At 36.7% G+C, this 27,180-nt stretch overlaps 1 protein-coding gene across 6 annotated transcripts in view; it reads right to left on the minus strand.

The window, feature by feature from the left end:
* The window catches only part of EFR3A (EFR3 homolog A), a 79,730-nt gene that overhangs the window by 50,537 nt on the left and 2,013 nt on the right, over positions 1 to 27,180 (minus strand). For 5 of the 6 annotated variants that reach the window (XM_083875031.1, XM_083875030.1, XM_083875033.1 and 2 more), the window contains exons 2-5: positions 24,656 to 24,707; positions 6,864 to 6,940; positions 4,866 to 4,993; positions 3,357 to 3,507 (exon numbers count right to left, since the gene is read on the minus strand). In XM_083875031.1, the coding sequence (XP_083731157.1) occupies positions 3,357 to 3,507; positions 4,866 to 4,993; positions 6,864 to 6,940; positions 24,656 to 24,665 (366 nt within the window). In that variant the 5' untranslated portion in view covers positions 24,666 to 24,707. Of the gene's footprint in view, positions 1 to 3,356; positions 3,508 to 4,787; positions 4,994 to 6,863; positions 6,941 to 24,655; positions 24,708 to 27,180 lie in introns of those variants that run through there. The other variant, XM_083875035.1, reaches the window with a different exon arrangement.

Here is a 27,180-nt window from a genome sequence, read left to right on the forward strand (position 1 = left end):
AACCAGCAATAATAGCCACCTTCTCATGCACGAAGCTCAACACTGTCACTGATGGGATCACTGTTTCACTGCTCCTACAAAGATACTGCCTCTATAAAAAAAGGCATCCTATCAACTAAAGAAGCATTTGTGGTACATAATTAAAATGTGGTGATACTGGATTTCACATATTATCTTCTATTTTTCACATGAAACCCTTAAAAATCTTACTGACAAAATACAAAGGATTCACCCCATCAGCATTCCAAAATAGCTTAAAATATTTTGTGTTTTGCTTAGTCTTGTAAATATGGATTAGGATGAAAGTTTTACTAAATTATGCATCTAATTGTTCTTGACCAGCTCCCCACTAAAGAAATTTTCTGAACCTTCTTTAAAAACTTTAGAAATAGGCATAAATTGATTATAGATTAATAGATATAAATTGGAACTTTTATTCCAAAACCTTTTGACCCCAAGGTCAAATATTTTAAAGCTTGCTACTTCTATCCTAGTAATAAACACTATGGACATAAGCAATACATTCAGTTATTTGTACATGAGCAATGACAATGCTTTACATGATACTCAGTTACTGAGATTCTGCAAAAAATTAGAGAAAGAAATAAAGTATTGTCATAAATTTCTAAGGAAATGCTTATTGCAATCAGCCTTCAGATCCTCTAACACATAAGCCAAGGAGATATCACTTTTCCCCACATTTTTTCCGTTTCCTCACCAGCATATGCTATCCTAGCACGTAGTCTATAAAAAATCTTCCCTTCTAGAAAAAGCCATTTTGAACCTTACAGACATTATCAATTTGAAATTTGCTCTACATTAAAAAAACCCCAACACCTATTCATTATATTCACTATGAAATCTCACCATTTTTAAGCATCTGCCTTAGATAAACAGACTTAAAATTATATTATTTTAAAAATAAACCAATCACTGCTGCTGTAAGAAATAAGCTAACATAACTTATAAATGCAACGTATAAAAGGTCACAGGAACTAATTATATGTAACCTGAAGATCAGACTTAAAAGTACATGAATAAACCCCAAACAATTACTTATTTAAAATAGTCATCCTCAGGTTTGCTTTTCAAAAATAAATCAACTTATATTATAAATTAAATTAAATTTAAATTCTAGTATGAATTTAAGATGACAAATAGCTAAGTGAAAATTCTATTTTTTCCTAAAATATAGAGCACCAAGTAGTATAAATTCTGTGTCCAAAACCAAATATTTGTAAGTCAGCAAAACACACTCAGAAGACAGTAGGAGCTTCCAAACCTTTTCAAGCCCTTAAACTGTTCAAGAGACATTCAGTACAGAGATTTGCTTCCCTTGAAACCCTTTTAAGAAATCACAAGAGTCCCCACAGCTGAAGCAAAATCTGTGAGGCTGAAAAAACCCTACAATAAAGAGGTCTGAATTTTACTTCAAAGTCATCACTGCCTTTCTGTCTCAATGAAGCTTTAGGTAGAAAATAATCAAAACCTACTTAGAGCCACAATCGTACTCCACATATTTTAAATTTAAGCAGACCATAAATTTGTGGGGGCTTTAAACTGAGTTTCCTAGAAATGCTATGTAAAATTCTCCAAAGGTTGCCTGACTTCTCACCAGTCAAAAACATTAAAACTCTAAAAACATTTACTTCATATCCAATCCAGTCTTCTCTTCTAGACAATACCAGTTTGCACTCCAAAGTGGTACATCAGCTAAAGCATATGAAGCATTATTCAGTCACCAAATCATCTCCTCTTGTTTTCTGTTTTTCGTTTGTTTGTTTCCCTCTGGAGGAGAGAAAAAAGACTGAATATGGCAGTAAACTTCCTTTGTTAATCTAACAAAACTTGTTTAAGAACACAGTAAGGCAGTGTCCTTGGTAACAGACAAGCTGTTATCCTTTTTTCCTCTTAAGTCAATACAAATTGACTTGTATCCTCTGTCTTCATTAACTCTAGAAGGTACCTAGGGAAATTAACAGAGTTAAGCTAAAATAAAGTTTTGGAATACTGTCAAAGAGCCACAAAAAAATTCTCTTTCCTCAAATAGTTTCACCTCTTATTTAGGGAAACTTTTTTTCCTGAGTTTTACAGAAGACAAACACAAAGTATCTCCTAATTCAGGAAGTCCATTAATCTGTCTTACTCACAAAAGACTTAGGAACCAACAGGAATATCAAACAGATTACCCTAAAGTGGAGTCCTGTTCAGTAACATGCATTTTGAGCGGCACATGCCTTGTACATCAGAGTGGAGGTTGGCAGTAACCAAGCATTTTAAACAACTGGAAAGTGATGTACACCTCGCCATTTGGCAGCCCAGGAAACAACTTCCAAAACCATTTCCCTAAAAGGACTTGCCCAGGCATTATTATACAAACAAATCAAAAAAAGCAGGGTAACCTGGCTCAATGATATCTAAATAAGCAAGTAAAATTTTATATGTATAATGAGATATAGATCTTGTTATCCTCAGTAAAGCTGCCCTGCTAGTGAGGGAACAAGGGGACCCTTCTACTCTACACTACAGCAAAATTCTCTTTACTTCATCATAACAAGAAATTCTGCTCTGGGGTAGCATCACTGTACTACACCCTCCAGCATTCCTGAACTGCAACTCCATTTAATTCCATCAGCTGGGAAACAAGCCCAAAAGCCCAACAGCTTTACTGATTCCGCAAACAAACCCCTCCCCGTTAACAGTGGCAATAATTTACATGAAATGGAAGCCTTACTCTATACACGTGTAAAAAAATCACTCTTAAGTGAAAACAGTCCACATCACAATCTTGTAATTTATGAGATTCTAATTCTACCAGCTGGAAAATACAGTGGTTAGAAGGGAAGTATGACAGAGCTATACCCCATCACTCTCACTGGAAAACTAGATCTCTAAATCTTCATTTTGACACTTTAGTTATGCCCTTCAAGCCTGGATCTGAATCCTGAAATATTTAGGCTGATAAAATGGTGTGGTTGCAATACTCAAAGCTATTTTTCAGAATCTTTCCATGCAGCTTAAGTTGCCAGAAAACAAAACACTGTCTCACCTATATATTGGCTCCAGGAGGGCTGCCTAAAGACTCAAAACATGAACTCACAGCACAGCTTTCCTGTCCTTCCAGGAGTTAATTCCACAGGGAATGAGCCCAGATATCAAAATAATTTGGGACACTGAAGGAAAACAGTTTATCTGCCTCCAGCTGGTATCTGCTCTGTGTTTAGGCCCAAAGGATACACCCTGCTAAAGACAGCATCTTCCAATACATGACAACTGGCAGATCCTTGAAGACTTCTCAAACTACTTCCCCAAGCAAACATTTTCTCTGATTTGATTTAGCACCTGAGCTTACTTACAGAATTAGTCCCAAGGATTTGCAGCTTTGGTTCTCCTGATTCCAGAAGCTTGGCTACCATATGAAGGAAACTTTCCACAAATGGCTTTATGCTTTGAGAATGGCAAGCCATAAGAAGCTGGTCCAGTGCCTCCATGGCAATTAAAACATAACTGAAAATTAATTAGAAAGACTCAGATAAAGATGTATAACATTTATCATTAACTCAGTTCAATTTAGGATCTTACCACAAAAAATAGAAAAGAAAGAATGGAAGGCATATATTTCCCATTGTATAAAAATTATATTTAGGGCTATTTCCTACATCCATATTTTCTCTCTTTTTTCTTTTTTATGGCAGGGAAAGGGGTGGTATAGGAGGGAGGGAAGTATAGAATTGAGTGTTGGCCATTTACCTTTTGTATAAAGCTACAAAAACAGCTTTGGATGTCATGAAGACCAAAAAATGGTGGTCTGTGATGGATGTTGCTTTTCTTCAACAATTCCTGCCACTTCTTAGACTTAATATTTCTCACCTAAAAATCTGATTTAGGCAAAAGGGCTGAAAAGAAAGATTATCTGGTTTCCCTATATCCTGACTGATATTCAAGGGTATATTGGGCTCACATAGCCAGGTTTTGTCAGCAAGGGCTGCAGGGTGATTTCTGTTCAAAACCAGGAGCTGCCCCCATGACAGGCACAGTCAGCTCCAAGACCAACCCACCATATCCCTGAGCCCCCCAGGGATATTGGAAGTACTCATAAATAATCCACAGTGCAGACCATGGAGGACTCCTTGCTGGAGCTGGTGGCTGTTCCTTGAAGGAAACTGCTGCCCACACAAAAATCCTGCTGGAACAGGCTTCTGTCAGGCCCCATTGGAGAGGAGCCCACGCAGGAGCTTTTCTGGCAGGATCTGTGATCCCACACGGGATCCATGCTGGAGCAGCCTGTTCCTGAAGGATACAACCCAAGGAAAAAAGCTATGCTAGAGCAGTTCTTGAAGGACTGTCTACAGGGACAGACCCAAGGCAAGAGCAGGGTAAGAGTGTGAGGAAGAAGGAGCAGCAGACACAGGACGTGTGATGGTATGAAGTAACCACAGTCCCCAGTCCTAATCTGCACTGCTTGGTGGGGGTTGAGGTAATGGACTTGGGAGTGAAGTTGAGCCTAGGAAGAAAGATGGCTGGAGGAAAGATGCTTTTAAGCTTTGCTTTAATTTCTCACTGTCCTACTCTGTCATTAATTGGCAATAATTAAATCAATCCTCGCCAAGTTAAGTCTCTTTTTCCCCATGACAGAACTGAGTGATCTCCCTGTCCTTATCTCAACCCAGGAGCTTCCCATTTATTTTCTTCTCCATCTGGCTGAGCAGGAGGAGTGAGAGCAGCTGGGTGGGCACCTGGCAGCCAGACAAGTTTAACTGACCACAAAAGGACTGGATCTCTCTTGCCTTCCAGACTTGATCACATCAAACATGATGAAATTCCATGACTTGTTGGCGTTTATTTTGAATGCCTTCTCTCCTCACCCATAGCGATGTCTGACCACATCCCTGCTCAGTCTCTCTGCCAGGTAAGCCCCAATCCGATCCAGCTTCTCTGGTGCAGAAACTGCATAGAAAGTCAGTTTCTCCATGTCAGCTTTAACAAGACCATCCTAGAAACAGAAATACAAAATAGAAAATTAAACACTTCATAGGAAATATAAAGCATTCCAAGTGGTTTTCCTCTGTTTTCTAGGTAACATTTAAAGATCAGAGCCTTACAGATGGAAATAAGCTACTGAAAAAAAACCCCAAAGTATTGAACAAAACTGCCATAACCTGAGCTGCAAAAATCAGCAACATGAAACAACTAAAATATTTTTAAAGGAAATTAAGCAACTAGTTGGCTCCATCTTTTTTTTTTTTTTTTTTTTTTTTTTTTTTTTGTGAAGGAAAGGGTATTCTAAGAGAAGGTATGCAGTGAGATAAGTGACCAGTTCTAAGACACACTTTTCCTAATAGCAAAATGTAATTTTTTCCTCTTCCCATCCCCCCAACTAAGTATATTCAATGCATAATTTTGATAAAATATACAAACAAGATTGTAGTTTAAATATTTAATATTGTAGTTTAAATATTTTATTTCTTCAGTGTCAGCTCTTGAACAAGGCTGACTCTCAGGCACCTGAGAGCTAATTGTCAGAACAAGATTAAAGATTAACATATTAGCTCCAACATGAACTGTAACATGGATCTGCTCAGATGAGGTTATAATCATAATTATCAGGTAAGCAGGATAAGGCTTTTTGTCTTTTTTATCTTTTTTTTTCCCCTGGAAATTCATAAAAACATTTGTTTTTCAAATAAATTACTGAGAAGCTTTTAAGACACTCATTATTGAGTAATGGATTTTATCAAGCAAATCTTCTCATACTTTGGAGAAGGTCTGCAACTCAAGGAAAACATCTTGAACTGGCCTGTGTCCTCCACTGATCCAATGAACACAAACCAAAGCAGAGACTGAGAAGTGCCAACACAGACCTACTGAGTCATATTTAATCTAAAACACTCCAGTTGTAGCATTTCCAGCTGTTTCTATACCTGTATCAAAAACTAGATTAGAACAAATAAACCTATAAAACCATACTGTTCCATGCATTCAATAAACTGTATACACAGAAAACAAATTCTTTAAAGCCAGTAATATACACTTACATAATCACTGGCACTCAGTAACAACACAATTTAAAAAAAGCTGACATACTTTTTGTAACATATAAGCCAAATATGACGCAAATACTGACTGTGCTGCTTACTTCTGCTGTAAGAAAAGATATAAAAAATTTGGTAACACACTTAAAAAAATAGAGCAGCAGAAACAGGAGCTCTTGATCAGTCTGAACTGTCAAATGATTATGTGTAGACACATGCATTCCTCAATGGTACACAGAAGTTATTTATTTTCACAGAGTAAGAGCTAGGCTTTCATATAGCTCCAAGACTGTTACAGCGAAATGAAGAAATAAAATTGTAGATGAATACCTGGAAAAATTTTTAAGAAACCCCAGAAAAAACCTTTTTGGGTCACAACAGTCTACCAGAACTATAAAAAAGCTCACAGTCAGTAAGTTAAGAATTAAAAAAGTAAAGTCCTGTAGAAAAGCAGAAAATGTTCACACCTGCAACCACAAGAAAGCAAATTTTTGTGGTTCTAAAAAGTGATGAAGTTAAGTGCTACCTCTGTAGCAGAATACCTTGTTTAATGAAATCTCTGTTGCTCTGAGGAAAACATACTAATTTTATTCTTCAGTGTGCAGCCCTGCTTTGGAAATGGAATTAGACTAGATCATCTCTAGGGATCCCTCTCCAGATAAATTATTCTACTAACCTCTCTTAAAGCTATTAAGCGCTAAAGCAGATTTTATGGCAAAATGTTAAAAGAGAAAAGAAAAACATAAAATTTAAAAACAAATTACTAAAGCACAAGCTCTAACCCCAGATTTTCCAACAGCAATCCCTTAGAATCTTAAAGGCATGACTCACTTTTGGATCCTCAGGAAATATGTTGTCGACCAGCCGCTTGTAGCGAGGACGCAGCGCGGCGCAGCAGCAGCAAACTCCTGCGGAGAGATTGACCCAGCGGAGTTAGGACACACTCCTGGGACTCATCGCAAGGGACAAGCTCACAAGTGTGGAGGGACAAGATAACACAGAATTCTGCTGGCTATCAGCAAGAAAGCCAAACCAAGGGAATTGAAAGTAAGTACAAGTAAGTCAAATAAGCAAAATGATTACCACATTGTAATACATGAGAAAATATGCAAGGATCTCGGGTGGTAGGAATGCACCTGGCATCCATTCCTAAAAACAAGCAGCAAAGTCAAGAATTCTAAAATTGAGTTATATCAAAACCAGAGCTACTTTATTTGCAGGTTTATCTTCATCCTGAATGACTGCTTCAAAACAGCCAAATGTGCATTGTGTGCATTATTCTAAAAAAAGAAAACAAAAGTGAAATCTGTTTTAAAGGCACCCATATAAACCAAAACAAGCTCTGCCTTCCTTATCCCTTATCCTTCCTTTTACTGGGCATCAGTGAAAGGACAGCCACTTGAATCCAACAAATGAATTTTTTTGATCTCAGTTTTACTCTACTCTTAATCCATATAATCAGAACAATGCATGTAACTTCAATTTCATTAATTTTAGAAGTCATGCTGCCTGCTCTAAAAAGGTAACAAACCTGCAAAGTATTGTTTGGTCTTTTTTCTAACACTAAGAACTACTAGAACTTTGGAGGTTGGTTGAAACTCAGCAAAACAAAACAAAACAAAAACACCAAACCTAACCAAACCAAAAAATCCCAAAAAAAGTTTCTAGGTATCTGTCCAACCGTTTATCAGGGTAGACTTATACCTTTGTTTTTAAAAAAATTTGACAAATCACGTTTTAAATGTTTTAGTGGGCATATTATCAGATTAACTTATTGGTCAAGCCTCAGATCAACACCAATCAAGATCCACTGAGTAAATAAGACACTCAGTAATAATGTATCAAGCACACATGCAGATCTCATCTTTCAAGTCTCAACACCTGGAGGACTCAGAGTAGCTAAATACCTTATAAATGTCTCACTAAAGATATCTATTTATATACTAAAAAAAAATAAATCTTGTAACACTTCGCTTAAAACAATAAAAAATGTAAAATAACAAAGGGTATCTTGACAGAAACTTTTGATTACAACTTCTCTGCAAAAGCATCAAGACTTGTATTTCTTTACTTAAGATATCTAAGTAAACTTAGTGGATTCTAATCATACTCATCAAAACATCTGGGAGATTAATAACAAAGATTTCACTGCTGTACTTAGTTTTAATTACAAGACTCTACAGGAGTAGACATTCTCCCTCAATTACATCTGTTTTCTGATACTACTGTCTCTTGGAAAAAAATGTATTCTGCTCATACTTTGACAACTTAATTCTTGTAATTTATTTAATCAGAAACAATTATTGAAGACAGATCTATGATTTTAAAACTGTGCATTAACTCCAAGTTCTCCCCAATGGACTTTAATTCTGCCTAGCTCATGAATTAGAGTCCTGTATCACCAGTAACATTGACACTGACTTACGACTTCAGTAAATAATTATGAAAACAAAAAGCACTCAAGGAATAAACAACTGGATTTTTTTTTTTTTTTGTTAAATAGTACTTTGTTACTACTGACAAGTTTTTATAGCACTCCTGCTGATATACCACTTACAGAGGCCTAACAAATGTAAAACTCTACATTTACATGAAAGCCGCAGGTATGAAGTAGATAAAATCAGAGTTCTTTAATATGCCAGTGGAAAATACAGGTATGAAAAGAGGTTAAAACTCTACTTGACTTAAAATAGAAATAATTTAGACAGTTCTACAAGAATATTCTATTGAGAGCAATGCTGTGCAACATCTTGGGAAATTCAAGTAAGACCATCAAAATCCACCAAAACCCACATAATATTGCTAAATATTTCTTGAGCTACGTATGCAACTCTGCAGCACTCTTTGGCTCAGCACTCTTTGTACTTTGTGTTCCTATTTGGTTTTCTACCTTATGGTTGACCATTACCTTGGGTCCACAATAAACAGAATGTTTGATTACTACTAAATATAACAAAATATTCTAACAATAACTATAGCAAAATATTTTGATACAACTATCTAAAATGTAACAAGAGCAGGAAAACATTCTAAAATATTGCCAGAGGCAATTAAAAATACATTTTAGAATTACTTTCTCCCTCTTTAAGTGACAGAAGAAAATCTTTGCAAAGAACTGTAATTTAAATCTTAAAATGGTGTTTCAAACCTGTGTTAATTACATAAATTTAACATAAAATCTGGATACAGTTACTTCCTTGAGATGTATAAAAAAGATCAGATAACAGTACCAGCTCATTCTGGCAGCCTCACCAGATGGTTTCATTTAATGGAAACATAATATTGCTCTATTGAAATGTTGCTCTTCAAATTTATGGAACATAGTGAATTTTGACACAAAAAAAGGCCTACCAGTAAGTATTCATACGATTAAAACTTTTCTCCTCATCTTGGATTTTGGTAACATTACATTGCTATGTATTTTATTAGGGTACTGTTTACATGGAAAAAAACTCACAAACCTGTCAAAAATTCTTTATTATCCAAGTATAAACCTAAAACTATTATGTTAATACCATCAAAAGAACTTCCTACATAAAACAGAACATTCAAGTATCAGAAAGTAAGATTTAATCTGTCCAGAAAGTAAGATTTAATCTGTCAAAGCTTTCAGCTTCCAGCAGAGCACAACCAGAAATAAAACTGTCAGGCATTCCAAACAACACAGAAATGAATGATAACCAAAAGCAAAAACCAGAATAGTTAACAGTCATGACACAGATTTTGTGGAAAAACTACTAACCATTTCTCAGTTATATCATTTTGATATAGCCATGAAAGACTTAAAGAATCGTAGGAATAGGTTTAAAGAATGTATGATTAAAAAAAAAAAAAAAAAAAAAAAAGCAACAAAACAAAATCCCCAAATGATCAAGTCAACAAACTACATTAAAAGCAACCCATAAAATTTAGGAACATTTCACTACATAGACCAAAAAGGTGAATCTTGTCAAAGATGGATAGAAGCTGAGCAACTGAAAAATGGATTCCCTACTTCTTGGATACCAATTTAAAACAGATAAAAATTTACAAAAATAAACACATTCGTTTCACATAAATAAACTGTTTTGTAGGTCTGTAGAAAACAGCCAGGTAAAAAAAGAACTGTTCCATTTTATGCAGGTTTATTGAGGAAAAATCCTAGGACAATTCCTTTTTAGTGTCAGACAAAATTTGCATTCTAATGGCCTCCCCCGTGCATACAGCTTTACATCATTTTATGCACGGAAATATAAAGGTTAAAGCAATATCTACAGAGAATTCCACACTGTAACATGATAGTTAATGTAAAAGGTTTAAAAAAAATATTGTTTGCTTCTCCATTAGTGGGATTTTTATCAAGTTCAAACATGCACATTCTCTTCTGCTACAGAAGTCCTACCATCTGCATTTTCCATGTTATAACTGCACACACTGACCAGCTGCACGGGTACTTCTTTTGACACACATTTATTGCACACAACAGCAGTAGCAAGACACAGCCCCCGCCACCAGAAAATGGTAATTTCACCTACCCAAACACATACACGGCCTTGGTTCAAAAGCAGAATTGTAATCATAGGCTTTTTCTTGCTCAACAGTTGGGACTTGCACATACTGCCTCATCCTGGATATGAATTCACACTCGGGGAACTGTCTCCTTTCCCGGGAATTTGCTCTCTGGCACTGGCATAGCCGCGGTTACTTCCCGTGAGGGCTCTGCAATACTGTAAACTTATCTGATCAGGTCGGTGGCATCTGCATAGAGCCACCCAACACGTGAAAAACTTCAGTATCAAATTCTGTTAGCAAGGCCAGGCACAAGAAAAGAGGAAAGGATAAAAGATACATTGTCAATGCCTGATTCCGAGCTCCGCCAATTCCGAGCTTCTCCAATTTCACTACTTCAACCTGCCTGGAAAACGCAGTTCCTTATTTCTCTGAATAGAAGTAAAAAATTCCATATAGTTTCAGGAAAAACTATCCTCAGACAGCTGCCACACATCACTGTAGAGTGATAAATATTTTAGCAAAACCTACTCACTTGGTCTTCCTGGAGAACATACAGAGAGAAATGTATTTAAGGCAGACTACTGACCAAAAGGGTTTTTTTTTAACAGAAAGGTTTACATCTAAGATTAAAGAAACAATCTAAAAATAATGAAATTAATATTATTTCTAATAATACTTCCTAGTTTAGGAAGCAAGGATTACAGAATTTAAATCATTAACATGATTATGATACATCAGGTAGAAAATCAATTTTGAATTAAGCAATTCTGAAGTTACTTTCCAGTTTCCCATTAATTCTCAGCATTTTATTGTTCCAATTCCTACACTACATCCACCTGGGAATACACAAATACAGGATTTTCATACAGACAGACATTTTTATAAACCCTGAAAATTATAAGTACTGTTTTTAATAAAAACACAGCCAATAATTTCCACTACATAAAAACTGAATTCAAGACTTAAGAGATTAGTGCTAATAAACTCAGAGAAAACAGTGTTATAAATTAGAAAAATCCCATTACAGCAAAGCTGTACCTCAAAACAGCGTGCTTGAATATTTGTGCTATATACTACTCCTACAAAATTACAGGAAAATAAAAGCTTCAAGACGGGTTTAAACATAAAAGACTAAGTTCTGCCAACTGAGTTTAAAATGCCACATTTTCTTCTTTATCAAAACCTAGGAAAACAAATCATCTGTTTTATCTAATACTGGAATTTCTTCCAAAGTTTTGTCATGTTGTCCAACAGTTGTCAACTGTGTACAGAACATTAATAACCTGAAGCAAGATGTCATGTTCACTCACTGAATATTTTTATTATGTCCCAAGCCTGGATCTGGTAATCCCTAACTTTATTTGCAATCATCCAAGCTTTTTTTAAAACAATCTTATTCTATCAAAAAATGTAATTAACAAAAAAATTTCAATCTACAGAAAAATGCATCTTTTGCTAATATCAAGAAACAAAGTAATGTTAAAATTACATCTGGTTGCTCAATGTACTTAAATATAACTATGTAAAATATTTAAATATAACTATGTAAAATTTTATTTGGCTTCAATACATTAAATTTTTATTTTACTTATTTTTCTATATCTGAGATGAGAAATATAAATAAAATAAAATAAAATAAATTTATTTCAGATACGCTGAGGAAAGTGCATACATCTGGTTATTTCTGAGCTGTTAATATCAGTTGACGCATTTAATTCAGAACTAAAATGACTTTCAAGGGCATTTGCATTCCGCTATTTTATAACAAGGAAATTATTCCAGCCATATAAGGGAGTTAATTAAAAATATTCTTCAACCTGCTATAAAAAGAGCAACTGCTGTAAGGATGGGCTGATCACCCATTGGAATGTCCCTGGAATGCCCTCCCAGAGGGCACAGTGGACTCATCACTCAGACAGGATGAAGCCTCATCCCCCAGATGAGCCTCTCCTCCCCTCACCCAAATGCCAACTGACTTCCAAGTGGCTGCTGGTTTCCAGCCTCTCTCCAACAAACTGCACTTAAGAAAATGACCAACCTGCAGATGAAATTTTTGTCTTGAGAACAGGATGTTCATCTTGTGATGCGAACTTCTGATCTCCATGACAGCAAACCCTCAGTAACATCTAACAGGGAAAATTCCATCCATATCTAGGTTTTACATTTATTTTTAAAAATATTTTGGTGCTCAGTTTATTTGAAACAAATGAAAACAACACTCAAAAAATCAGCTTTCTCCTTAGAATTTCATCTCACTAAAAAGTTAAAGTTAATTCTGGTGTGATATGACTTCAAGAAGAGTTCTTCTAAACTGGAACCATATAATCATTAAGGTTGGAAAAGACCTCTAAGGTTATGAAATTCAACCCTCAATCTGACACCAACACTGCGTTCACCATTAAACCATGTCCTGAAGTGCCATATCCACATGTTTTTTCAACCTTTCTAGGGATGGTGACTCCACCATTCCCCTGGGCAGCCTATCCCAGTGCCTAACCACCTTTTTAAGTGAAGATTACTTTCTTAACATGCAATCTAAACCTCCCCTGGTGCAACTCAAGACCATTTCTTCTTGTCCTGTCTGGGAGAAGAGAACGACCCCCATCTGAGTACAGGCTCCTTTCAGGCAGCTGCAGAGTGATAAGGGTCCCCCTGGGCTCCTTTTCTCCAGGCTGAACACTCCAAGCTCCCTCAGCTGCTCCTCCTCAAACTTGTGCTCCAGACCCTTCCCCAGCTCTGTTGTCCTCTGAACATGCTCCAGCCCCTCAGTGTCTGTCCTGTGCCCAGAACTGAGCACTGAGGGTTCCAGGTGTGGCCTCACCAGTGCTGAGTACAGGGGGAGAGTCAGTGCCCTGCTCCTGCTGGTGACACTGTTCCTGACACAGACCAGGTGCCATTGACCTTCTTGGCCACCTGGGCACACACTGGCCCATGTTCAGCCACTGCTGACCAGCACCCCCAGGTCCTTTTCTGCCAGCTTTCCAGCCACTCTTCTCCAAACCTGCAGCATTGCATGCTGGAATCAGCATGGAGAGATGCACATTTTGCTATGGGGAAAGCATGTAAAGATAATTTGAATATAAACTTTTTTATGAAAGCAAGAAATGACAATGCACCTGAAGTTACTAATAAGAAGTAGGAAAAACCCCCAAGCTAGTGAAATAATGTTCACCACCAAGCTTCTTCAATGAAGTATTCTTTTCAGAGCCAGTGGCAATTAGAACAAATCCCCCGGCAAGATAATACCTTTGGGACTGTGTGTTTTAAAGACTTCTAATACATTAAAAGAAAGTTTTCCATTACATCAGGTTCTCCAGTTGCCTTCCTTAAGTTCCACCACTGGCACTGTTTCCACACTGTCTCTCCTTTCTCCCACCTTTGTTGGTTTCACATAATAACTTTGCTTTACTTGCTCATTTCTGTTCCACTCAACACCGCCTCCTCCTTTCCTGCTTTGACATAGTACTGTCACTCTATTTTTAATACAGCATTAAAATTACCTAAAACTAATCTTTTTCCAGTGGAAGAAGGTCTGTGACATGAGTTCTGCTTCTTAATTCTTCCCCTTACTTATATTCCTAGCAAGCTGGCCAATGTCATTTACTTCCCTGACTACTATCACTGAAGCAATACAAAAAAGAGACTTTAAGAGACATGAAAGAGACATTTACATAAATCTCCTTGACCCCTCTTCATCACAGCTGGCACTGAAAATCTGTTCAGGGAAAAAAATGAACAGGCAAAGTCCAACTTTCATTCCTGTTTCCAGTATTTGGTTTGCAGTTGGGAAATGAGTTTTAGGTGATAAATCCAGTGGACAGAAAAAAAATAGAGGTTTTATTTCATTGTACTCTTATTTCTAAACAAATACTGATTTCATAACAAAGTGTTCCATAAATCACTGAAAAATGCAATGTAAATAAACTACTGGACTAAAGGAGATATAGAGAGCAAAAGAGGCTGATGAGGCTTTGTGTGCTTTCTGAAGCACATGAACTGCTATTATTCCTCCATCCAGGCAAAGAGCAGAGCATGGAGTGGACTCCTCACACTGACAAAACACCCACTGTGACATCCACTAACACACTGAGCCAGGAAGACATTCTTTACCTACTATTTAATTCTGAATAAAAGAAGTAAAGAAGGATAGGCATCATCACAGCAACCTCGTCCTACTACTGCTACTTAACACACCTATCTCCGCTTGTCCAAATGCCTGGCTCCTCCCAATTTCCATGGGTACCACAGAATGGAAAATCCCCAGCACAGTGACAATCCTGGCACGGAAGTAGCCTCTGAATTCCAGACAATCCTGCTCAAAGCCTTGACCCTAAGCCATTCTCTCACCCAGATGAGCCACTTTCAGAATGCTGTATCCTGACAGGGACTTTCTTTGTGCCACTCTACCTGGACCTAGTTTTAGTTTTAAAATTTCTAATACAGATGTTCCACATTTCCCATGCCATTGCATTTCCTCATTCTATAGGACACAGTCCTCTTTCCCAGCAAGGAAAAGAGTTATTTTGTTGCTTTAACACTTGCTGCTTGCTTCTGTTTTGCTACAGGAACTCATGTGGATTGAGCTATTGCCTTTAGAGGAACACCCCCTTGCATACCTGAGGATCAGAGGAGAATCCATGGGAAGCAGGACAAGATCACAGGTCTGGATCCAACTCTAGGAGTTACAATTCATGGGACCTTAAAGTTCTCAAGCTTAGGGCAGTAGCACATAGGGATTACTTAGCATCTCAGAACACAAACAGTCACTTAAATACCATGAACAGTTCTGCTTTTGAGATGTTTTAATTCCAGGGTCAGCCTCACAAAAGAAACTGGAATGGCTCCTGACACATGTGAAAGTCGCCAAGATGTTTAAAGTTTTATCTTCTTGGTTAACTGCAATCTGCATTACATAGTAGCCTCTTCTGCTTTGGAAGTTGTTGCTTCCCTACACCAAGAAACTGATGGAAAAGTGTCAAACACTCTCTACTTTCAGAATTTTAGGAAGATTTTGTCAATACTACACGTCTTTATTATTTGAGGAGAGCTATAAGGATGGCACTGACAAACTGTCACCAGCCCCACAGACAACAAGCCCATTACAAACCAATGAGTAACTGGTCAGCAAGTGCCCAGGAGTTCAGGAAAGCACCTGAAACTCTGAGCATTGAAAAACCTGAATGTAAATCATATGAACTTTTCTGACAACTGCTACTTTTTCCATTTTCTTGAGATGATGCAATTTGCTTTCTTAATCCAATCCACAGGGAAGGAAGACAGCTGCAGTGGTAAGAACTCCCTGAATCTTACGCTGCTGTCATCCTTTTCCTTAGCAAAAAGGATGCTCAGAACTGTAGCATCACCTCCTCATCACAGGATGTATCCTCTGACTGTAGTACACAGGGTGGGAGGATTTAATTCTCCACTCCTGCCCCACGGTGCAGTGCAGCTCACACTGCCCAAACACACGGGGCTGAGAGACCAGGGGAGTAGGTACCACATTGCCACTTGAAAAACAAGGCATGAGAAGGTTTCTGTGAGTGAAAAAATGCCATGATTACATTACTATATGTTATTATATTAAAAGTCCTGATGATGAGGAAGCAAAGGTTCACAGGCCTTCTCTCTGGAACCCTCAAAGCTAATGGAGAAGGTAAGCTTAGCTCAGGAAACTAGATTTTAATCAATTCAGCATAAACCACTGACCTGGTTACAGGACATATAAGAGAGTGTCGTTCTATAGATCCTTTCTTCTATTAAAACATCCAAAATACCAATATAAGCATGGCCAGAGCTTCAAAAACAAATTTCACCTTCATTTAAGCAAACGCAGCTACAGGCTTCAATACATTTGCGCAGATTTTGAAAAACACTTCCTAATTAAAAGAAAAATGTTCTGTTCACAAGTATTCCAACACCAAATTGCATACATTTTATTTCCTGCAAAATACACAGTATACAGAGAAAGTAACATAACAGTGGATGAAAGTGTTTCTGTGAATCCAGAACCATACTGTACTATTTATGCTGAGAAGAAAGTGCAGCAAGTCTTCTGAGGCACATACACAGAGCTCAAAACTTGATAAAGCATCTGTTCCTCTTCAGTAATGGAAGAGTTTAAACTGTACTGACATTAATGAAAAATAAAATGCTAAACAAAATTGTTGTAATGTCACTTTGAAATGCAGAGTCCCAGAGGATACGAAGGCTTCAGAAATCAAATTCTTGTTTAAGTATCACCAATCTTCAATTAAGGGCTCTGTTTGTGTCTATTCCTAGCAGTTTCATTTTCCCAGAAAGCATTTACAAAATGAGATATTGCCATTTGGACATGGAAACATACATGTTTCCATTAAAAGAAAAAGGAATCAAAAATTAGAAAAGAAATCTCTTTCCATATTATCAAGAACAGGTCCTTGGAGCTGCCAATGCACTCCATTTTACGTGTTTTTCTTTCTGTGCAGTTTTACCTAGTTCATCCTGCCTTCACAGGAGAGCAGCTTTTGAACAGATCACCAACAGAAGTTTATCCAACAACTTTTCAATTATTCACAGTTTAAAACATAGACAGGGACGCCATAAGTTTCACTGGAAAAAAAAACCTCCTTCTAGGTCAATACAAATTATAAAATATTCTCATGGTTGTTATCTTTCCCATTAGTTCTAAAGAGAACTTAATCTTGAATTCAGGTTTCCCTCAAGAATAGAAAAGCAGCTGTTCTACCAAACAGAGGGATAAAAGGTTAGAACATATCCCTACCTAGAACCACAAATCCCAGGTAATTAAATAGCAATTTCTCCCCTCCTGTACTGTCTAACAAGTTAGAGAGGAACACAGACACACCACATTTGCTTTTCTGGGCACCTTCACTACCTAAAGATGGTGTATGTCCCTTCTCTACCACAACTTCTGTTTCCCACCAAACCGAACAGGCCAGTCTAGAAGATGGTCAGTGTAGGAGACAGACAGTTTCATATTTATACACAAACAAGTTTTATAAATACATCTTGTTAACCAGTAAATCCTGAGTGTCTCAGCTTTCTGTAGAAACCAGACAGGACATCTGTGGGCACACAGGCTCACTGGTTTCTGCAGGAATCCAGCAGTTCTTGCCCACAACCTGCACTTCCAACCACACTGCAATTCCAATATCCAGACTCAATTTGCAAAATTATGTTTTGTCAGTTCTGAGGTACTTCAAGCTCGTGTCTAAACCAATGTCAGTAACAAATCATAAACTTACTTAATAAAAAAACCACAAGCACATAGAAAATCTTTAAAACAACTTGCACTGCATTTGTTATGAGACAAGAGAGCTCTGCTAGCTCCATCATGTCAGACAGATCAATTATAATTATTCACATTTTATTACATATAAAGTTCATAAGTAGGGTATCATCATCCTGAAGTCCTTTTTTAATCATTACACAGTTTAATGGACATAAGAAAACTTGTTTTAATAGCATGAATTATTGGGTATTTGTTGATGCACTTCTAACAAAATATCCATGAAGCTTTATCTTCACCCAATTCCTTATGGACTAACAGCTTTACAGAAGTACCAGTAAGGAGCACTGATTTAGCATAATTTTATAGCTAAGTGTTAGACTGGAATTCCTTACTCATTCTCTTACTAAGGAATGAGTAACCCTTCTCAAAGCACAATCAAAGACTCAGAGTGCCCATTTCCAGTCAAAGTACAGACTGTTATCAACAAAACACTGCAACGGGTCCAAGTACAACTTAGAATCACAACTGTGCTCTTCTTGAAAAGTGAAAGGACTGAGACCTTTCACAGAGCTCAAGCTGGACATGACCTATACAGGGGCCAACTATTTTTGAAGTCTTGGGGTCTACGCGTTGTTAGACAAGGAATATTCTAATGTAGAACATTCTGACTACAAAGGGATGCAACAAAGATCATCAAATGCAACTCCTTGCCTGTGCAGGACAGCCCCAAGAATCATACTTGTGTGCCTGAGAGCATTGTCTGAATGCTTCCTGAACTCTTGGCAGACTTGGAGGACTTCCATTCATCTACCTACCCCACCTTTTATTCATTTCTGTCTAATTCCTGCATGAATTAATCTTGAATAATGTAACTTTCTAGAAATGAAATAACATTCTTCGAAAGCCAAGAGTGGCGTCCACAGCTAACTTTCATCTTCAGGAACCCACAAAGAACGTGATTCCCTAGAGAGCCACTGAGGTCCATAGTGGCCAATGGTGGGAAGGAAATCCATGTATCAAGGAAAGGGAATGCCAAAACACTTTTAAAAGTAGTTTGCCCTGGCTTTTCCAGAGACATGCATTTAATCACATAATGGAAATCCTGCCCCTGCTCCCCAAAATCAATTCTGCTTTGTTGTCATGCACAAAGAAATAGGACACTTGCATGCACAATCAGCATGAGCCTTCTTACCCTTTTGTCCCATGGTTCAGAAATCAATAGCAAACAAGGCTGCACATGAAGATTAATCGACTGAGAGTTGCAAAGCGATTTCTGTAAATAACAACGACAGCCATATTTTAATAAAGCTTGGAAAAGTGACTAAACTACATTTTAATATTTGGGGAAACGTCCACGTACAGTTTAAAAGCACACAAAGGCTTTGATGGGCACCAAATTAAGTTCATCTCTAAAGCATTTGATTTTTTTATGTTAGATGCCCAGACTGTTCATACATAAGTAACAACAACGGAAAAAAAAAATTCCACACCTTTTAACAAGGAATGGATGAAACACAACTGTTCATTTCTTGGTCTACTGAAATGCGTTCCAGAACAAATGCAAGAAATGTAAGGATGAATGATAATGATATCACTCATCACGTCTTGTCTCAGTATGAATGGTTTTGACTCTCTGTGGAACAGCTCCTAAACACTAAACTTTCCCAAACGGGGCCAGGATGATGTGTACATAGAAATGACAGATAACAGATAACAACAAAAGGAACACTTGCTCCAAATTACCAAGTCTTAAAGAAATCCATGCATACTCATTAATAAACATGGAAGCACCAATTTGACAGCACACAAAGTTAAGGTACCATGAGTTAAATTAACAGATGTACAAAGAGCTACAGTTTTCCAGATGCAAGTTCCTGTTTTGTTTCTTTTCTTAGCTTAATTAAGGATATATTTGGAGAAGTCACTACTTTTTCAACGTAGAAAAGACAGTTACCTAAAAATCAGCTGAAAAAACCTGTGTCTGGTTTCATATTGAATGCACTTCTTGCATATTATGCAGAGAATCCATTATATAATTTGTGACCACAGTATTATAATAGTTACAGACAAAACAAAATACAGGTTTTTCTTTTCTGGCCTAGTCCTAGCAAGTGGCAAACTGCTGAAGGAAGCCCAAACCACAACTTCCCCCTGACAGCTGTTTTCCAGGTTCCCATGGTCCCTTAGGTTAGTAGTCAAAAGGACATGATCCTGGGCTTCTGATGTTTCTCATCCTAAGATACCAGAATGAAGCAGTAAACTTGAAAAAATAATTTCAGACACCCCTGATGTAACTCTTCTGTAATAGCTGAAATATGAAAATGTTACAGAATCATAACCTATTTAATGCTGTTTTAAGTAGTCAACAATGCTGTCATAAAATTAAGAGGGTTTCTCTCACCTACAAAATAAACAAAGCAAATATAAAAAGTGCTTTATTAAGTAGTGGGTCCCATTGTAAAGTGTGAAGGCTACATGAGAAACATTCCAGATGAGGGAGAAAGTATGCTGGATGGAAAGAGTGGAGACAGTAATTGATAAGAACTATGGCTTGATTTTCACTAAAAACATAAGAGAGCTTAGTCTTTGAAATATTTATATAGACACAATCATAATGGATCTCCAGCCACTGATATTTCAGAATTTTTTTTCACAGGGAGATAAATATTCCCTTCCCATTACCAATCTTGTTTATACATACTTATTATATATACACAATAAAAACTAGAAAAACAAAACACAAATAAATGAATTTTCCAAAATTGTTGAGAGGATAAACCAAACGAGGAAGTTATCTGCCTCTTAAAACGTGTTAAAAATGTTAAATGCCAGTTAAGAATTCACTCATTTCAAATTCCATTTCAAGTGCTGTTTTCCCTCCTACACTTGGCACGAAAACTCTGTTCACATAGAAAATTATAATTTTTAAAGTTTGATGGATATTTTGGGTTGGGGAGGGTGGGTCATTTATTTGTTTAAAGGTCATTTATTTGTTTCCTTGTGAACTAACACAAGGAAAGCAGTAGCATGCATGAATATAGAAATGAACAAGCACTACTCAATTGTTCCATCCTCTGTCTGTTTTCACCTTGCACAAAGCAGGGAAGGCACCAGCAGGCTCCACCTGCTGTCAGAGGAGCTGCCTCTGCACACACAAGGGGCAAAGAGCCACACGGTGTGCGGGAGGCCAAGGAAACAAAATGTTTTGTAGTTTAATGAGCTTGCCTGCAGCTGCTCTGAAGTCACCAAAAAACTGCCTCCTCACTGCAACCAAGAACAGGCCAAATCATGGAGTATTTTCCACATAACTAATATATGTACCTCTTAAATCAGAATGGTCCCTTTCCAACTGACAAATATTTGACAGAAGAGCGTGGGAAGTGTTAATAAATTTCACAGCAGTAATTCAAAGGAAGAATGTGGGAAAATTACATTTGGCAAAATTCTTTTTTTTTTTTTATTTGGTTTCTTAATTTATATGTTACAGTCAGTCATAAGGACTACTAATCAGCAGCTAAAAACAATTTAACTAACAATTATATTTAACAAAACCTTGAAAACCAAAGATATAATTATGCCAATGGCATAAGCCAAAAGAGAAAAGAATAAGCTAGAAAAAAGTTTCAAAAAGTCACACAGTGCTACTCCAAGTAAAATGTATTTTTCTAGTCAACAGGTGCTCATACCTGTGCTCACACATAATTCTTTTAGTTCAAGCAATTTCATTAGTATAAAAGCTGCCCTTAAATTAAACATTTAATTGAAGTCAGGGAATACATCCAGTAAGTAGGTTAGCTGTTTCTGGAAAAGAAAAATCTCACTATCTACCAGGCTGTGTTTCAAAGATCTGATTAAGTGTGAATATCCAGAACATAATGTTCAAAAACAAGAATCTTCAACAAATATTTTGACATGACTATTGCTTTTTCTCCTTAGCAGAAATTTGTAACATTTCAATCCAAATGCAGCCAACTAAAAACCCTACCAAAACCACCCATGTTGCATAACAGAACTATGCTACATGAAATTATCTGCACAAATTATTCAACAGGGAAATTCAGAACACATGAGGCAAGTGAGAAGCACATACTGCCTGTACCACAGAGGCTATCTGGTTATAAATTCTTTGGGTTTGCTTTTAAATAAAAACACTATATAATCTTTTACTCCACAGCTTCTCTGTGATAAAGCAGAGCTTAGACAATTACCAAAACATGTGTAGTTCAAACCTGTTCCTGCTGTACTCTAACAGAAATGAGAAAACACATTTGCTTTCTCAACATTTCAGAATTTGCATTTCAACTTCAGCTGAAGACACCATTGATGTCTGTCACCATTCTCATCAACACTCCTGTTATGTGTACAAGACAAACTCCTAATATAAAGTTAAACATAAAAATTCCAGGGAAAAGTTACACCTTGGCAAGGTTGACCCAGGTGCTGCAGCAATGACAGAGCATCACAGCTCCACTACAGATGTCAACACAAATGTCATGCCATGGCTGGTCAAAGCCAAGAACTTTTACATATCAAGGTTAAAGGAGCAGACTGAAAATTTTCTATTTGGGCTATGACAACTGCATTGAGACTGAAATCTTAACTTATTTTAGGACTCAATGCAGCACTAAATCCCCAGATTCCTAAGTGGGATTGTTAAGCAGAAACACCAATAGAAAATGTGATAATTTCAATATGTAATGAACAATTGGTGCAGAGCCCAGCTGCCATGGCTGAGCTGAGGTTCAAGGAGAAGAGCATCCATCCCCTCTGGCTCATGACCTTTGCTCATCTCTCTCCCCTCAGCAGCAGAGCCCAGTTCTGACTTGTGCTGATTTTTCCACAGTTCATACAGAAGGAGTTACAAAGCATATTGTCCTGTGAATGGTTCATGCACAGTAATTTCAATACTGACTTCTGAAGTGTCACCAGGAACAGCTGAAGTCCCGAAAAGAGTAATTAAACTCTTAGTCAGTCTTTATGTAACACCAGTTATCTGGACCTCTCATGGTATTCCAGAACACTGCTTTTAAAACTATACATTCATTCAACTATTACATTAATTTAAAAGAAAAAAGCGGGGAGGAGGGGTAAAATTACCACCAGGAACTGCTACACAGACCCAGTAAACAAAGCACAACAATAGTGGACAAGGGAGTTGGTCAGTATGACCCAAAAACTCCATCAAAATTTCCTATTAATTAGATATTATTTTTCTACTTCATTTGTAAAGAACTCATTGTAACATGACAGAAAACATTTTTGGTAAATATCTTGCTGTAAAAGCCTTTTCTAAGCTTTATTCCTAAAGACAGTCAATGCAGTTCTTGATGTGTGGGAGGACAGAACTTGATGTGAAAATAAAATTTTAAAAACACACAAAAACACCCAGCCTTTAGAAACAACTGAGTCTTTCAGATTTCAAGGACAAATACTTTAAGATTTCAAAGTAACACTGTAGCAGCAGCCTATTCATCAATCTGCTCTGAAAATAATCCAGTGGAACCTTTACAGAAGCCTAAACTAGCAGGCAGATCTTCTTTCCAAATGCAACAGATTTAATTCCTGAAGGCTCTGTCTCTATTGATTAGAAGTACAACCAGACACAAAAGGATGCTTGCTTGCCTTAAAATCCAATTGTACTTCTTCACTGCCACAACTTTCGGAAGCAAAAATATTCTGAAAATGCTGTTATTTCAGAAGAACTGCAATACACACATCTGTTAGGTTCCCTTCCCTTCAGTCCTCACTCACACTCATAAACACAGACAAAGATAAATAAATAAATGGTTGTGTAGGTCTGAGTGTCTCGCTACAGACAAACACTGGCAATCAGTTCTTTTGGTCTCCTTTAACTCCCATCTGAGTGCACTAATGCAAACTCTACATCCACTGATATTAATGACCCCAAACATAAGCACATCTGGTTTAAAAGGAAAAAAAAATCTTACTTTTCCAGTTTAATTAATAAATAGTCCACATAGTCCTTCACATGACAAGTGAGACATACCTTACTTTTACAGTAAGGTGTTTTACATGACAGGGGTTGAAAGGACACAACACAAAACTACTGTAAGACATTCCTGGTACCCACAGTCACAGCAAAGCACAAATCACAGCAAAGAACAAATGATCAAAGACTCTCTCATGAAATTAAAGCATCCATGAAATTCACCACAAACCTACAGAATTAGAATGCACTCAGTATGACTGGTACTGTAACTTTATGAATACTTCTTTATCCTCTGGATAAAGCAGATTGCTTTTATCCAAAGGCTGGTGTTTGCAATCTTACTAGAGATCATGTAGAATTATTTTTTTTAATGGAAAAAACTAATTAAAGGAATAGTTAAATTTATACTTTTGTAATATATTTTATAACTTGATCCTTTGTGTTAGAGAAATTTGCTGCTCCTGAGGGTAAATAATTTGATTCTCAGAAACATTTGCCTCAAAAATCTAACTTAACTTTGAATGTCAAAAATTTTAAGTCTTATCACTTTTTATCCTAAATAGTGATTCTATCTTCTATGAACACTAGTTGTAATTTTCCAAAGATGGGATTACAGCTATATCAAAATAGAGCTTTTTTATACCAAAATACCTTTTTTATTTTTTGAATACAACTATTTCAGAACATAGTCTAAAGCACAAAATTGAATTTTATACTCTGAAGTTATAATCAAAAAGTCAAATGCAGAGCCCACATTATTTGAAAAATATACGGAGATTTACAAAGGCAGAGACAAGATAATATTGACATCTTAAAGTTCTTAAAAATCACAGCAAGTATAAAACTTCTTTTTCCATTTTAATTTTTAATTTTTTTAAACCCCAAAGAAAATATCCTAACACTAAACATCCCTAAATATTGTCTTAATGTACTTAAAAGAAGAATACTTACCGCCAGGCATTGTTAAACAGGGATGTCTTCAATTTTGCAAAAACGTAAGAAACTAGAAAGAAAAAAGCAAACAAACAAAGTCAAGACTACAGCTTTAGACAATTTACATCCAAATATGCTCAGTAACTTACGCAGAACAAGGCAAAGTCACATTCCTCAGCTTCAATACCAAGAGGGCTGTTACCACAGAAATCCAGATTTCCTCTTAGCTGACCAGACTAGATTTTGCCAGTTCCTGAAATGCAGATTCTGTTCCTGCCTTTGATGCTGGAGTAAACATTTTTCTGTTGTGCATTGTGACTTTCCCAAGTGCTACTGTTTGGGATGCTGAATTCTGCACAGTCTCACAGGATGCTCCCACTTCAGATCTAAACTACAGCCCTTCCCTGTTAAAATGCCTGAGAGAGGTTTCTGTTCCACACTGTGAAAAACAACTGAAAAACCAGTGCAGCACTTTCTAGGGCATTTTATTCCCAGTATCAAAAAAAGGCAGATCTGCAACCTCCTATACACAATAGCTTCTCAAAGGATTTTGATGCAATTAAAATGAACTCATCTGAAGTTACAACAATTTATTTTGGACATAGAAGTAGCCTAATCTACTGTTCAGTTAATTAGCACTAAAATGCAAATAATTTGAAGATTTTTCTACACTAAAGCAGTGCATTTGGGTTTTACTAATTCCCAAATGCAAACTCCCCACAAATGTACCTTTCCAAAAGAACAAAATCTCAGTTAAAGACACTGAGTGCTGCTGTCTTCAAAAATAAAATAAAATATATCCAGCTAATAAATGTATGCATACATACAAAAAAAACCTGTAATTCCACAAATGGATAATGTGAGAATAAACATTTCATTTGGTCAACACGTTTCAATGACCACATATCAAAGGAACACTCATAGTTGCTAAAAATAAACTTTATTCTCATATATGCATTTCAATCAAAGGTTCCAGTTTCCTGACAGCAACTGGGATCAAGAATAGTACTTCAAAGTAAGTTATTTAAAATATCCCATCTATTAGAAAGCTGTAGTGCCTCTGCAAGGGCAGCATGAGAAGCAGTGTGATTTTATAAAAGGAAACGAGCTGTGGATCATCATGTCCAACAGACACATGGAAATGCAAAATCTCCGGTTCAGAATTTAGTTATGGTAGTTATGGACCTAGCTGAAACATTACAGAATACAAATTTACTGACATATAAGGAAATAAAAATGCAGAGAACCTGGTGAGAGTTTCAGGGAGTCAAGTGCCAGAGACTCAAGAGTGTTTTACTGACCATCTCCAGAAATCGGATATTCAATGCATTTTCCTAAAATACAACTACTGTTGCTGTTGGAAGATTTTTAGAAGAGTTTTCTGCAGAAATTACTAGAAAAGGTGTATAATCAACTAAGACATATGGCAAATATCTGTTTTTAAATAATTCACTGGGTTTTTAGTCTTTTTATGATCCATAACAGGAACAAAATTCCCTCTGGAGGTGGCCTGGACTCTACATGCAGAACAGAGCACACAATTTCCTCTCCATAAAGTCTTCAGTCACTGTCTCACTTGGCCTAGGACAGAATTTAATCCACAGATGTTGTCATCACCTGTTACAGCAGAACAGAACTAAACTAACCCAAGAACATTCCCACTATGAGTCTGCTCAGCTATTTGTCACTGAGCTAAAATTTGGTGTAACAGAAGAGGAAACCCCTCCCTAGTCGAATCTGATGAAGCAGAACTTGGCTAATTAAAAGTGAGCTATGGAAAATCATGTGATACCAGTTAGTTCCCTAGTCTAACAATTACTATTTAACATATTCCATGTTAATTTGTGACATTTGAAAACTCATCAGATGCAACTGATGGTTCTTAAGTCCTATCCAATGTTTTCTTCACCAAAGCAACTGACTCCTAAGTATTAAAAAGGTAAACAAGATCAGATCTACTGTTCTGTGGGGGATTGAAAGTTATTGTGTTTTTCCTAAGGATATAACAATAGTACAATATGAATGATCAAAGTGCAAAGATAGTGAATGTAAAGATTTCATTTCATTCATAGTGAATTTAAGATTTCATCTTAAAAGACAGATGAACAGTTGCATGACACATAAAAGTTGTTCTTTAGAAGAAAAACTTTCAGTTTCGTTTTGAGATTTTACACCATTTGGCTGGGAAACCCAATGTCAATTCATTATCAGAATAAGGATAAAAATACATTTTGGATGACTTTTTTTTTTTTTTTTTCTCATTAACTAACTGGGATCTGAAATTAAAGAATAGTTTATAAGCACAAATATTTCTTATTACCACAAGATTCCAGAAATGGCACTGAAAACCAAACAGAAAAGCAGAGCTCGTTTTTGTGTATGCTGTAATACAATGGACCTCTTTAAAGGACCTGAAATGGAAAAATTTATATAACCTTGTGCTAAAGGCAAAGAAATAGAAGTCAGCATACCTGAGATTCTGTATTTTTCTCCAATAAGCCCTTTGTTTTGTTATTATATAACACCATAAATGTTTAATTTGA

This window comes from Zosterops lateralis, assembly GCF_965231275.1.
Source record: "Zosterops lateralis genome assembly, chromosome: 1".
Classification (NCBI taxonomy): Eukaryota; Metazoa; Chordata; class Aves; order Passeriformes; family Zosteropidae; genus Zosterops; species Zosterops lateralis.